This window comes from Armigeres subalbatus, chromosome 2 (assembly GCF_024139115.2).
Source record: "Armigeres subalbatus isolate Guangzhou_Male chromosome 2, GZ_Asu_2, whole genome shotgun sequence".
In the NCBI taxonomy this organism is placed as follows: domain Eukaryota; kingdom Metazoa; phylum Arthropoda; class Insecta; order Diptera; family Culicidae; genus Armigeres; species Armigeres subalbatus.
In genome coordinates, this window is record NC_085140.1 from 150,846,057 (window position 1) to 150,860,386 (window position 14,330).

At 44.2% G+C, this 14,330-nt stretch overlaps 1 protein-coding gene across 2 annotated transcripts in view; it reads right to left on the reverse strand.

Moving 5' to 3' along the window:
• LOC134211019 (protein FAM13A) overlaps positions 1-14,330 on the reverse strand; it is an 85,591-nt gene that overhangs the window by 37,173 nt on the left and 34,088 nt on the right. Inside the window, exon 1 of one of the 2 annotated variants that reach the window (XM_062687541.1) lies at positions 404-955. The exons of the other annotated variant lie outside the window; for it this stretch is intronic. Within the exon in view, the coding sequence (XP_062543525.1) occupies positions 404-499 (96 nt within the window). The 5' untranslated portion in view covers positions 500-955. Of the gene's footprint in view, positions 1-403; positions 956-14,330 lie in introns of those variants that run through there. 2 annotated transcript variants of the gene reach the window in all.

Below are 14,330 nucleotides of genomic sequence, written 5' to 3' on the forward strand. Positions count from 1 at the left end.
CGCCTCGCAGCTTAGTGTTCATTGAGCTCTTCCACGGCTATTAACTACGAGGTTTCTAATCCAATTTACCATTTTTGCATTCGTATATCATGAGGCTATCACGATGATACTGTTATGCCCAGGGAGGTCGAGAAAATGTCTAACCCGAAAATTTCCTAAACCTGGATCGGGAATCGAACCCAGTCACCTTCAACATTGTCTTGCTTTGTAGCCGCATATCTTAACGGACGGCCAAGTAAGACATCAGTAGCATTAAACAAATTGAATTAGAGAAAGAAATCACATCTTCTAACTTTAGGATTACAAATAAAAATGTCCTCAGAAAATTAAAAAAATGAAGAAACCGGGCCAATCCCAAATACAGGCATTTGAAGCGCATCTAAAAAATAGTTCCATTACTTACTTTTTCCTTCCACTGTTTCACATGACAGGCATGAATAAATCGTCTAAATATTCCGGTATGCCCGTGAGTGTGTTCTACTTGTGGAACGCACAACATTATGCAAAACCTCTTCAGATCTTCCCGTGAATCTTTCTCACTTGTTCGTTAAAACTAATTTTCAATCTTATCACAGAATGGTGTTATTCAATTTCACAAATATTTCCCGCCACCGGCATTCAACACAATAACACATATCCTTGCGACGTAACGACCGAAAATTAAGAAGCACGCAACCCGTCGTATGCTCCGACTCGGTAACGTCCTTATCACGCGAGAGTGATTTGGAGAATGAAGCTCTTGAAACACTCGACCAAGTTCAACCTCCCGCAGTGTGAGCGCTTTTCACGAACACCGCTTTGCTCCTGACTACAATCTCATCCAACTTTTTTCTTATTTAAATTTTCATTTCGTAACGAGTATACGATCCAGACAATTCTCTTGGCGGTTCACTCGAGATGGCGAATCGTTAGCTGGCCCGATACTTGTGAGACTTCCACTTGGGTGGCTTTTCACCGAACTAGTGAGAGATGCCGCCTGACGGGGCAGCATTTTTATAATAATATCATTCCTTGTTGGCCACGACGACGACGACGACGACACGGACGACTATCAGAGCAAACCGTAATGGAGTGGAGACGACACACCATCAAGTGTGAGATTCGTTATCGCAGAAAGCTCGCCTCCCCCCGAAATGCTCGGGGGTGTTTATCATTCGTCACTGGTTGTAGATCACTTATCGGGAGGGCAAAAGTGTATGATTATCAACTCGGGTGGGGTGAGATGACACCGCAAAATCGAGCTACTTATGATAAAGCTATTGCAGATTAGATTATTAGATTATAAGTAGGTAGCAGATGATAGTTAAAAACCGATTTCGTCATAATCGGCTAGATCAGAAAAGTCGATCTCTCAAGAAGCTTAATTTTCTTAAACACGTATTCTATATTTTCCAAAATCGGGCAATTAAAAATTATAAGAAACCGTATTGTTCTTATTCTTCTTCTTCTTATTGGCATTACATCCCCCACTGAGACACTGCCGTCTCGCTGCTTAGCATTCATTTCCACATTTGATAACTGCGAGGTTTCTAAGCCAACCCTATAAAAAAGTCCAAAAAAATACAATAGAAATTATTGTAACGGTACGCCGAAATTGATAAACTCTATTGTGGCTCACCATAAAGCGTATTGTAAATGGCAGTTTTACAATAGAAAATAGGGGCTAATACGTATCTTTACAATAAAAAAATCGGTTTTTTCTCGAACAATTTTTTGCCATTACAATTGAATTTATTGTAATTCTATTGCCAATATTTTACTGACAATAGAATTTATTGAACGTCTATTGGAAGAACAATATGGTACTTTGATTGGTATGATATAAAAACAATATAATTTAATGCTCATCAATAAAATGTATTGTATTTTTATGATATTTTATTTTTCTATTTATTTTTTTATTTTTTTATTTGGGAAATATTTGGCTTCGCAGTCTTGGAGGGAATTGAAAACTATGTTTTCAATCTTTTCCCGGCGTTTTGGTCCAAATAAGTTTCTCCGTGATGTGCAATGTCATATGAATCAAATGGTTCAAATTTGGTACGAATGAATTCTGCATCGGACAATTTGGACGATTTCTTGCTATCCGGAATTCAGTGTCTGGACTTGCTAATTTCCAACATTTATTTCCCAAATAAGCTCAATACTACAGTCGAGGGAAAAAGAAAAAGATAATTTATTGCATCTCTGTTGTATTTTTTATCCGGGAAGTTATCATTTTTGCATTCGTATTATGAGGCTAACTCACGACGATAGACCGGTGAAATGATCTTGGTTCTGAAACGCGGGGTGCAAAACAGCGGGAAGACCTCTGTACGCCTAAGACGCGTTCCCTATGGCACTCAGATAGCCTACCTTAGGTTATCGGTCGCGAATGCCAAAAAGGTAATGAAGCGAGGGAAATTGAGTATCAGCTGGTCATTGTGCCCACTGCCCAGTGAGCAAACTGCAACCGCCTTCAGTGGACAGGTGCTATCGGTGCTTGAAGTCGGGGCTCAAGTCCTACAGTTGTAAGGCCCAGACCAACGTGTGGCGTCTTTGTAGTGAGGAAGGACACAAGGCGCAGGAATACGATGGATGAGGCACCAAAGTGACTCATCTACGCCAGCAAAAAGCAAGCCTGTAACCACGTAATGGGTGGATCTTCGTGTCCCATCGGAGAGACAAACAAGAAGATACCGTGCAAGTAACACAGCTGAATCTTTACCACTGTGCAACTGCCCAGCAGCTGCTGTGGCAGTCAGTCTCGGAGTCGAGGACCGATGTCGCCCTCCAGTCCGACCCGTACAACGTCCCTGTCGATAACGGCAATTGGGTGGCGGACGGGTCTAGGATGGCGGCATTTGTACGACGGAGCGGTGCCCGGTCCAAGAGGTGGTACACTCCTCGGCAAATGGTGTCGTAAAAGCCATGATCGATGTGTGTTCTATTGTAGGTGCTATGCCCCCCATTATAACAGTTCAACCAGATGATCGATAGGCTATCGTCCGACCTGGGTCGTAAGCCGGTCGTCTTAGCAGGAGATTTCAACGCTTGGGCACACTCTAACTTTCACCTACTCAGTGACTGAGTAAAATTGTATTGCCATCTCATTTCTTCAGGATTACTCATAGTTTTGAGTTGTCCTGCTTTTGACGGAAATTGAGTAAAATGTTCGTGGGATAGAAAGAGAGAGCAATACAATTTTACTCAATCACTGAGTAGGTGAAAGTTAGCGTGCAGTGGAGTGGGGCAGCCGCTGCACCAATGGAAGAGGTCAAGCGTTACTAGAGTCGCTAGCGAAGCTCGATGCAGTGTTAGTCAATGATAGTTCCGCTAGCACGTTCAGGAGGAACGGGGTCGAGTCATGGATTGACGTAACGTTTGTCAGTCCTGGTCTGGCACCAGACTAGGACTGGAGGATGGATAAGGGGTTACTTCCATAGTCATCATCTAGCAATTCACTTTAAGATCAACTATGGCGTGCAACATCCGAGATCCGGGGATTCCTGTCAGGTCCGTGAGTGGAGGACCAAACACTTAACCGTGGCCCTGGGACTGCAAGCCAAAACTAAAGGTCTAAGCGGGGATACGTTGGTAACTATCCTATCACGCCCGTGCGACGCCACCATGCCGAGGAAAGCCGAGATATGGCAGACGGCCGGTATACTGGTGGAGTGCCGAGATTGTGGCCCTTCGATCAATGCAACGTGCCCGCACCGAGGATGAAGGAGCGGACCGCCGTGAAGTGATTCGAACTGCAAAACTGGCCTTTAACAAGGCCATCAAGAGCACCAAGAGAGCGTGTTTCGACAACCTATGCGAAGGAGCCAACGAAGAGTTACTCACGATGGACAAATCCCTGGTAACCCCAAAGCTCCAGGGTCTGATGGAGTTCTGAACAGCCCAAACATTTTCAGACTAGTTATGCAGAGAAGCCTTAATAAGTGTAAATTCCACGAAAGATGGGAAATGCAAAGAATTGGTATTGTTGCCAAAATCCGGGAAGCTGCCGGGCGACCCATAAGCGTATAGACCAATCTGTCTTATAGGCACGACGGGCAAGTTGCTAGAGAGGATTATCCTCAAAACAGGCTGACCCTGTACTCAGAGGGTACGAACGGCCTGTCAAGATTGTTCGGTTTTCGCAAGGGTAAGTCCACGTTTAAAGCTATCAACTCAGTGGTAAAGATCGCAGAGATAGCGATGCAACGGAAATGGCGAGGTATTCGATACTGTGCGTGTTTATCCTGTTCGGGTGTGCCACTGCGACCAGTTATTAGATCTATTGTAGCATTCCCCGTATCCTTAGTATTTAAGTGCATGTCGAATTGCTCCATTACTAGTAAGAAGCAATGAAGTATCGGTTTCGATATAGTTCTGGTTTTGTTTTCCCATGAGTACATGACACGGTCCCGCTATTTAGACCCTTCACAGAGAGCAATCTCATAGAAATCTTTCCTTGAGAAAACAGAACAGTAATACTGTTAATTGGCCATGCATTGGAGCCCTAGCCACATCCTTGTCTTGCTTCTAGAATATCACCAGTAAAGCTACAAACCCAGGATTTAGCTCTATCTACAAGACCAATTCAATCTAGGGAAGTTGTTCAGTAACAAGAATTTTCGTGTGTTCCTCGAACTACCATTGTTTACCAGTTCATGAAGAGTTAGTACATCCATAGAACCCAAACTCGAACTTTTTCCAGCAGTTAGTTCACCCTAGGTTGATGGGCCCTGGTTTTATAACTAATTGCTAGAAAATCTGTTTCCGCTGCATATAATTTAGCCTCAAACGAAAGGAATTTGAGTCTTTCAACCATGTGCAGGGTAAAGCTAATTTTATTATAATTAAAAAACTGCAATTGGTAGAGAGGACTAAATACGATAAATCCTTGAAATACCACAACTTATTGCCCTAGCTTGAAAAATGGATTAAGCTAGGGCTCGGTTTGGTAGATCTCACACCGTAAAACACTACGTAAAAGTGATCTACCAGATGTGAAGAACGCATTCAACAACGCAAGCTGGGATGCCATCGCGCTCTCGTTACACCGGCTTAGCCTGCCTGTGGGCCTGCATGGGATTTTGGAAAATAGTTTCCAGAACCGTGTACTATTATACGAGACCGATGCCGGTCAGAGAAGCCAGATGCGTTCCTATTACCGCACGAGTTCAGCAAGGTTCAATACTGGTCCTGGTATTATGGAACCTTATGTACGACGGGGTTTTGAAACTAAAGTTCCCTTCTAGTGTCAAAATCGTGGCGTAGTCTTGGAGGTCTACGAGGAGTCAATTCCTCAGGCAGAACTGACCGCAGCAAATGTGATTAGACGACAAGCAGCCTTCGGCAGCCATGTCAACTATGCATGAAAGAGGGGTTCGACTGATGTTGCTGTATTATTGACAGTTCAACAGTTCCGAGGTGTGCGCCTGTCAACGTAGGGTACTGACAGGCGTTGCCTTATATATTCTTAGCGCACTATAGATGGTAAGGGGTCCACACAACAGCTGAGTTTTCCAGTTTCGGTCGTACCAATGTACAACAAAGTGCTTTGAGGCAATGAGGGTCGGTAGAATCACGGGACACTTTTGTGATGCATCCAAATTGACGTGAAGCTTTCGGTATAATGGAAGAAATGTGCTGATTGAATGTTGGTCCTGTGTCTAGAAGAACGCCCAAATCTCTGACCTGGTTGACGCGCTCGAGGGCATTTCCTTCAATGCCATATTCAAACGTGATAGGAGTTCTCAGTCTATGAAACGAAATCACCACGCATTTGTCAACGCTAACTACAAGTTTGTTCAGTTTACACCATTCAGCAAAGGCATTCAATAGCCCTTTAGTCGATAACAATTCTTCATTTTCTTGACAATCAAGTAAATTTCCAGATCTTCAGCGTAGACTAGCACGGACGAGATACACACGAGTAAGGGTATGCGATAACACACTTTTTCCTAACGAAACGAAACGAAACGAAATTTAAAATATCTATGTTGATTCGGATCGAAACGAAACGAAATAAAGATTTCTTTCGAGACTTCGAAACGATACGAAATCAAGGTTCATTTAATTCGAAATTTTTCGAAACGAAACGAAATTAAATTTTTTTTTTCCGCGGAATTTTTATAAAATTGGTTTTACATTATGTACGCAATTCTGATTTCACTTTTTCGAAGTCGAATAGCTGTTTTGCGACCAAAAGAGTTACAATAACATACAATAACAAAGAGTAGCAATACCCCAGCATTTGTGCCGCTTTCAAAGGAATTCATCGTGGAGCGTGTGCTCCCGAATCTGATCAATTTTATATCAGTGTTACATCAGTTGGTATATAAAAATAAAGAAATTGTTGGATTTTTCATATACGGATTTAAATTTCGTTTAAAACCTTAGTTCATGTACCTTAGTTATGTAATTATGCTGAAGCATACTTCATATTGTCTTGTCAGCGTGTACTATGTACTTACTTAGTCAAAATAAGAAAATGAATGCTTAGATTTATTTTTTATTTACTCAATTATGTATCCACATCTGCCAGGCATATACGCAGATAGAGAATTGATATTACTAGACCAACATTTGAAAAGAGCGTATCAGCCAAAATGTATTCCTTCTTATTCTTCGTCCACATATACTGTATAGCATACATTTGCTCACTAGAAGAATCCTGTGCACCTTTCTAAAATGCACGAAGATATGTATTACCGATTGAAATTCACAGACCCATAGTCTTATATACAATCAGCTCAACAAACTGAGCTATTGTCTGTGTGTCCTTGGCATATGAGAACAGCTGTTATGGCCAGTATGAGCTGAAAGCAATCTTAAGTAAAGAACTTTCACCAATTTTAATGATCTTTCAACCTGTTCTGATTTTTTTTTTGCAAATTTCACGCGAAGATCTAGAAATGCCCACAAATCTGCAATGTTCTTTACATATTGTGCAAATAGTCAAAAACCCAGAATAATCCACCTAGCGGTGATGATGCCTTTCTCGTGCGGAAAAAAATAATATTTTGGGCATTACTTCTGAGCCCATTGTCCGATCCGGCCAATTTTCAATAGGAAATAATGAGACAAGATTCCGCGTCGAAAGCAAACTGTTGCGAGGAAATCGGTTTAGGGTAAGCACATTAAAAGTGAGCGAGACTTTTCTACTCCCTTTTTTATGAGAAAAAGTATTCTGGTCATACCTTCCAAGCACATTATCCGATCCGGCCAATTTTCAATAGGAAACAATGGGGCAAAATACTGCGTCGAATGCAACCTGTTGCGAAGAAATCGGTCAAGGGCACAGATAACAGATATTTAGGTTAGAACAAATATTATTGAAAATCCTGTGTAAACTTTTGAATTGATATACGTTGGCCCACTACTGCCATCTACTCAACTGATTGCGGCAGTACAAATGGACGCAGCTGATTAACAACCGTCGAACGCAGCCAATGCATTTGACAGCCGCATTCGGGCTGCGTTTTCAATAACAATAATCCATGCGCCATCTCCAATCGATTGCCAAACACGGTCCCAATTGAAATTACATTTGAATTAACGGTTGCGGATGTTTACACACGTATCGGATGCCAGCCTCAATATCTGTTATCTGTGGTCAAGGGTAAGTACAAAAAAGTGAGTTAGACTTTTTGCTCTTTTGGTGACATCACAGACACACAGACACACACAGACTTACTTACTTACTTATGGATCCTGTACACCTCCGGTGGTGCAAAGGGCCGACTTGAAAGATCTCCATCCTGAGCGATGCCCGGCTATCGCTTTAACCTGTTGCCAGGTTAGATTTCGGTCGACTTCTTTTATTTTTTTATTGAGGCTTCTCCGCCATGAGCCTCTGGGTCTGCCTCTGCTGCGATGTCCCGCTGGGTTCCAGTCTAATGCTTGCTTACAGATTTCGTTTCCGCCCCTACGTAGAGTGTGGCCGACCCAGCCCCACTTCCGATCCCGAATTTCTGTTGTTATCGGCCTCTGGTGACAACGACGATGGAGCTCGTTGTTTGAGATCCAGTTGTGAGGCCACCAGGCCCGAATTATATACCGCAGGCATCTGTTAATGAACACCTGCAGCCGTTGAGTGTTCTCCACTGATACACACCATGTTTCGCTAGCGTATAACAGCACAGATTTCACGTTAGAGTTGAAAATTCGTATTTTGGTGCGTTCACTTATCTGCCTGTTTTTCCAGATATTTCTTAAACTCGCAAAGGCAGCCCTTGCTTTCTTGATCCGTGCGCCTATGTCGATCTTGGTACCGCCGTCTGACGCCATTTGGCTACCAAGATATTGGAAGCTTTCAACATTCTCCACTGGTTGCCCGGCTACTGTGAAACTGGAAGGAGTCACCGTGTTTACATCCAACGATTTGGTTTTGTTGACGTTGATGACTAAACCTGCCGAGGAGGAGCGATCGGCAAGGTCGTTGAGCTTACTCTGCATATCAGAGCGCCGTTGCGCGAGTAGTGCAACGTCATCCGCCAATTCGAAGTCGTTTAGGTGCTCCATGGTTATAGGCTGCCATAACAGCCCGCGGTTTGGTTCACGGTCAATCGCATCTACCAGAATCTCATCGATTACGATGAGGAACAGTAACGGTGATAGAATACATCCTTGCCTCACACCAGCTACGACCCGGATAGGGTCGGACAGGACCCCATTGTGCAGCACTCTACACGAAAAGGCCTCGTACTGTGCTTCGATGAGGCCGATGATTTTCTCAGGAACCCCCTTGCGTCTCAGGGCGCCCCACATATTCTCGTGATTGAGACGGTCGAAAGCTTTTTCGTAGTCAATGAATACCAAGTAAAGGGACTCTTGGAATTCGTTGACCTGCTCCAAAATGATGCGGAGCGTGACAATATGGTCCACACAGGATCTTCCGGCACGGAATCCGGCTTGCTGCCGCCGGAGAGTCGCATCGATCTTCTCCTTTTTGGGCACCTTCACTAAGATACCTTGCATCCAGTCGACCGGGAAAGTTGCGGTGTCCCAGATATTACGAAACAAACGATGCAGTAGTTGAGCGGATGTCATGGGGTCAGCTTTGAGCATCTCGGCTGATATGCGGTCGACCCCTGGGGCTTTATTCGATTTCATGCTTTGGATGGCTGTTTGAATCTCTAGCAGTGATGGAGCTTCGGTATTGACACGTGTTATACGTCGGATCCTAGGCAGATCATGCCGAGGTGGTGATGGCCTGGTTGGCACTTGAAAAAGTTGTTCGAAGTGCTCGAACCAGCGTTTCAGCTGGTCAGTTGGGTCGGTCAATAACTGATCATTCGCGTCTTTCACAGGCATCGTTGCATTCATCTTCGCCCCGCTTAAGCGTCGTGAGATATCGTAGAGGAGGCGAATGTCCCCGGTTGCGGCGGCTCTCTCTCCTTCGTCGGCCAGAGAGTCTGCCCACGCTCGCTTGTCCCGTCGACATGAGCGTTTTACTTCCTTCTCAAGAGCCGTGTATCGTTGACGGGCTAAGACTTTGGCTCCTCTGGTTTTCGATCGCTCTATCGCGGCTTTGGCTTCTCTTCGCTCCTCTTCGCCAGACACACACAGACATCCCCTCAATTCGTCGAGCTGAGTCGATTGGTATATAACATTATGGGTCGCCGGGCCTTCTATAAAAAGTTTGTTTTTGGAGCGAACATATAGCCTTTACGATATACGAGATAGGTAAAAAGCTTATTAGCTTGATTAACTGTACACATCGTAGTTGCTAAGCATGATTGGCCGAGAAACAGCAAATATGCACAGCTCACCAATTAAATAATATTCTTGGGATACAAAAAAGTTATTCTTATTGTGTACTTCGGAGTTCCCAATTCATGACCAATAATGATGCTGGTCACGTGCTTATAGTCAATTCAATTTATATAGTATATAGCTTATAGTCAATCAAATTCAATATAGTCAATTCGATTGTACGACAATTCCCCGAAAACCAATTCCCGGATGCAATTTCCCCGAATGTAATTTCCCCGAATGTAACAATTCCCCGAATGCAATTTCCCCGAATGTAACAATTCCCCAATAATGAACAATAATGACAATAATAACAATAATGAAAGAATACGGACTGATTTTACGGCGACGACTCTTAGCGCGAAACAACGGACACGAATAGGAACATGGAACGTTTTAACCCTAGCCCAGCAGGGTAAATTGGCACAACTTGCCAATGAGGCACCTCGTTCCTACTAAGCGCTCAGGCACACTCTGCGCTTATGAAGTGGGAACCTATAAGTGAAAGGATAATCGTTGCCAGATTTAGAACACGGGTCCGAAACCTTACTATAATCCAATGTTATGCGCCAACCGATGCTGCCGATCTGCAAGACAAAGAGAACTTCTACAGTCAACTCAATGCCGTCGTAGATAGCATTCCGAAGGGTGATATCAAGATCTGTTTGGGCGACTTCAATGCGAAGATCGGATCCGACAACTCGAACCATGAGCGCATTATGGGACGCCATGGTCTCGGAGAAATGAGCGAAAACGGAGAGCTGTTCGCAGAATTTTGTGGTGATAACGACATGGTGATCGGGGGATCGCTCTTCTCCATCGACCGGTTCACAAGGTCACGTGGGTCTCCCGTGACGGCTTTACAGAAAATCAAATCGACCACATCTGCATCAGCCGAAAATGGAAACGGAGCCTTCTTGATGTACGGAATAAACGTAGTGCCGATATCGCGTCTGATCATCACCTCCTCATCGGCTAAATACGCCTGCGCATTGCGCGGATTCGTCGGCAGGAGGAAAGAGTTGGACGACGATTCAACACACGCCGACTGGAAGATGCCACGGTGAAACGGTCCTTCGTTGAAGAACTGGAGACGCGTGCTGCAGATATTCCGGAAGGTGGCAGCGTGGAAGACCAATGGACCGCCATCAAGAATGCCTTCATCGCCACCAGCGAGAACAATCTGGGCGAACTACGCACCCAGAGAAAACAATGGATCACCGATGAGACCTGGAGGAAGATAGAGGAGCGAAGAGAAGCCAAAGCTGCGATAGAGCGATCGAAAACCAGAGGAGCCAAAGTCTTAGCCCGTCAACGATACGCGGCTCTTGAGAAGGAAGTAAAACGCTCATGTCGACGGGACAAGCGAGCGTGGGCAGACTCTCTGGCCGACGAAGGAGAGAGAGCCGCCGCAACCGGGGACATTCGCCTCCTCTACGATATCTCACGACGCTTAAGCGGGGCGAAGATGAATGCAACGATGCCTGTGAAAGACGCGAATGATCAGTTATTGACCGACCCAACTGACCAGCTGAAACGCTGGTTCGAGCACTTCGAACAACTTTTTCAAGTGCCAACCAGGCCATCACCACCTCGGCATGATCTGCCTAGGATCCGACGTATAACACGTGTCAATACCGAAGCTCCATCACTGCTAGAGATTCAAACAGCCATCCAAAGCATGAAATCGAATAAAGCCCCAGGGGTCGACCGCATATCAGCCGAGATGCTCAAAGCTGACCCCATGACATCCGCTCAACTACTGCATCGTTTATTTCGTAATATCTGGGACACCGCAACTTTCCTGGTCGACTGGATGCAAGGTATCTTAGTGAAGGTGCCCAAAAAGGAGAAGATCGATGCGACTCTCCGGCGGCAGCAAGCCGGATTCCGTGCCGGAAGATCCTGTGTGGACCATATTGTCACGCTCCGCATCATTTTGGAGCAGGTCAACGAATTCCAAGAGTCCCTTTACTTGGTATTCATTGACTACGAAAAAGCTTTCGACCGTCTCAATCACGAGAATATGTGGGGCGCCCTGAGACGCAAGGGGGTTCCTGAGAAAATCATCGGCCTCATCGAAGTACAGTACGAGGCCTTTTCGTGTAGAGTGCTGCACAATGGGGTCCTGTCCGACCCTATCCGGGTCGTAGCTGGTGTGAGGCAAGGATGTATTCTATCACCGTTACTGTTCCTCATCGTAATCGATGAGATTCTGGTAGATGCGATTGACCGTGAACCAAACCGCGGGCTGTTATGGCAGCCTATAACCATGGAGCACCTAAACGACTTCGAATTGGCGGATGACGTTGCACTACTCGCGCAACGGCGCTCTGATATGCAGAGTAAGCTCAACGACCTTGCCGATCGCTCCTCCTCGGCAGGTTTAGTCATCAACGTCAACAAAACCAAATCGTTGGATGTAAACACGGTGACTCCTTCCAGTTTCACAGTAGCCGGGCAACCAGTGGAGAATGTTGAAAGCTTCCAATATCTTGGTAGCCAAATGGCGTCAGACGGCGGTACCAAGATCGACATAGGCGCACGGATCAAGAAAGCAAGGGCTGCCTTTGCGAGTTTAAGAAATATCTGGAAAAACAGGCAGATAAGTGAACGCACCAAAATACGAATTTTCAACTCTAACGTGAAATCTGTGCTGTTATACGCTAGCGAAACATGGTGTGTATCAGTGGAGAACACTCAACGGCTGCAGGTGTTCATTAACAGATGCCTGCGGTATATAATTCGGGCCTGGTGGCCTCACAACTGGATCTCAAACAACGAGCTCCATCGTCGTTGTCACCAGAGGCCGATAACAACAGAAATTCGGGATCGGAAGTGGGGCTGGGTCGGCCACACTCTACGTAGGGGCGGAAACGAAATCTGTAAGCAAGCATTAGACTGGAACCCAGCGGGACATCGCAGCAGAGGCAGACCCAGAGGCTCATGGCGGAGAAGCCTCAATAAAGAAATAAAAGAAGTCGACCGAAATCTAACCTGGCAACAGGTTAAAGCGATAGCCAGGCATCGCTCAGGATGGAGATCTTTCAAGTCGGCCCTTTGCACCACCGGAGGTGTACAGGATCCATAAGTAAGTAAGTAAGTAACAATTCCCCGAATGTAACATTTCCCCGAATGGAACAATTCCCCGAAAATAAAATACCTCTTGTAAACACATCTTCGCAATCGACTGTATGCGTCCGAAAAAAGCAGCGTTCAAAGATACATTCAAGAGTGAGATTATCAGCTGAATAGCCTTTGGTAGTATTTGTAGTTCTTGATCCTCCAAGATGTGTTGTTGAATTATAAAGATATCAGAGCACAGTGTTTTCTAAGGAGGCAATGGTGGATGTAAATCCTTGTAAACAAAAATAATGCGTTTGCCCGGAAAGAGGCAATGGTGAATGTGATTCCTTCTTTAAAAAGCATGCATCTGCTCGGAATAGTGCAATGGTAAATGTGTCCCTTCTTCAGTGGATGTTTCACCAGATATTGATTGTTATTATTCGTTCTTTAATAACATGTATCTGCCCTGAATATGATAATGAGGGATGTGATGCATTCTTTAAAAGAAGGCATTTTTACAAAGTAAGCAAATGGTAGATCTGGTCCTTCAAAAATAGGCGTTAGCTCGAACTAATGCAAAGATTTTTTTTTATTATTCTTTATTACCGAAACATTCAGCCCGAGGCTGGCTCGTCTCGAAATACAAACATGAATGAATTTAGAATGAGAATAAGAACTAATCTGATTTCTTATTTTAATGCAGGCGAATTTGGCCAGCATAAGGAAAAAAATAAGATCCCTTATTACGCAATATGTATTGAATGTATTATATTTAACCGAAAAACGTTTTCCCGAATTCATTTTCTCAATATAGCATTAGGCGGTCTGCAACTTTCGCAGTGTGATTTTCGATGGATTCTACCTTTTTCAGAATGATCTTAGGAAGAATGCCGTTTTTTAGAATGTTATATTAAACGAATTAGCATTTTCTCAGATAAGTGTGGTGTAATGTAACAGCAGTTTTGAAACATATAATTGCTTCATATCAATCATTTATTATACCTGGCAAACGTGCTACTTGCTTAGTAAATGAATTATCCCCCCATTTTTTGCTTTATTGCTGACAGAATTTCTGTCTCCAAAGGCCTTAATTTGAAGAAGGCATTATCTCCTCCATTCTCATTACACCGGACAGACGCGATCAGTTAAAGAAGGCGTTGCTTCATTCTTTCACTTTATTCCAGACAAACGAGTTTATTTAAAGAAGGGGCTGTCTATCTTCTTTGCCTTATACCGGGCAAATGTGTTCATTTGAGGAAGACATTATCACTTTCTTTCCCCTAATACCGGGCGATGCTATCATCTAAAGAAGGAATTATATCCTACCGTCGTCTTATACCGGACAGACGCGTTCATTTTAAGAAGACATTCCCTTGGCTTTAAACCGGGGATATGAGTTCATCATACCGAGCAAACTTTTTAATTTGAAGAAAGCATTATCTCCTCACTTCGTCTTATACAGATCAAATGCGTTTATTTGAAGAAAGCATTGCCTTCTTTCAGCGCATTGTCTTCATCTTCAATGGCTTTAC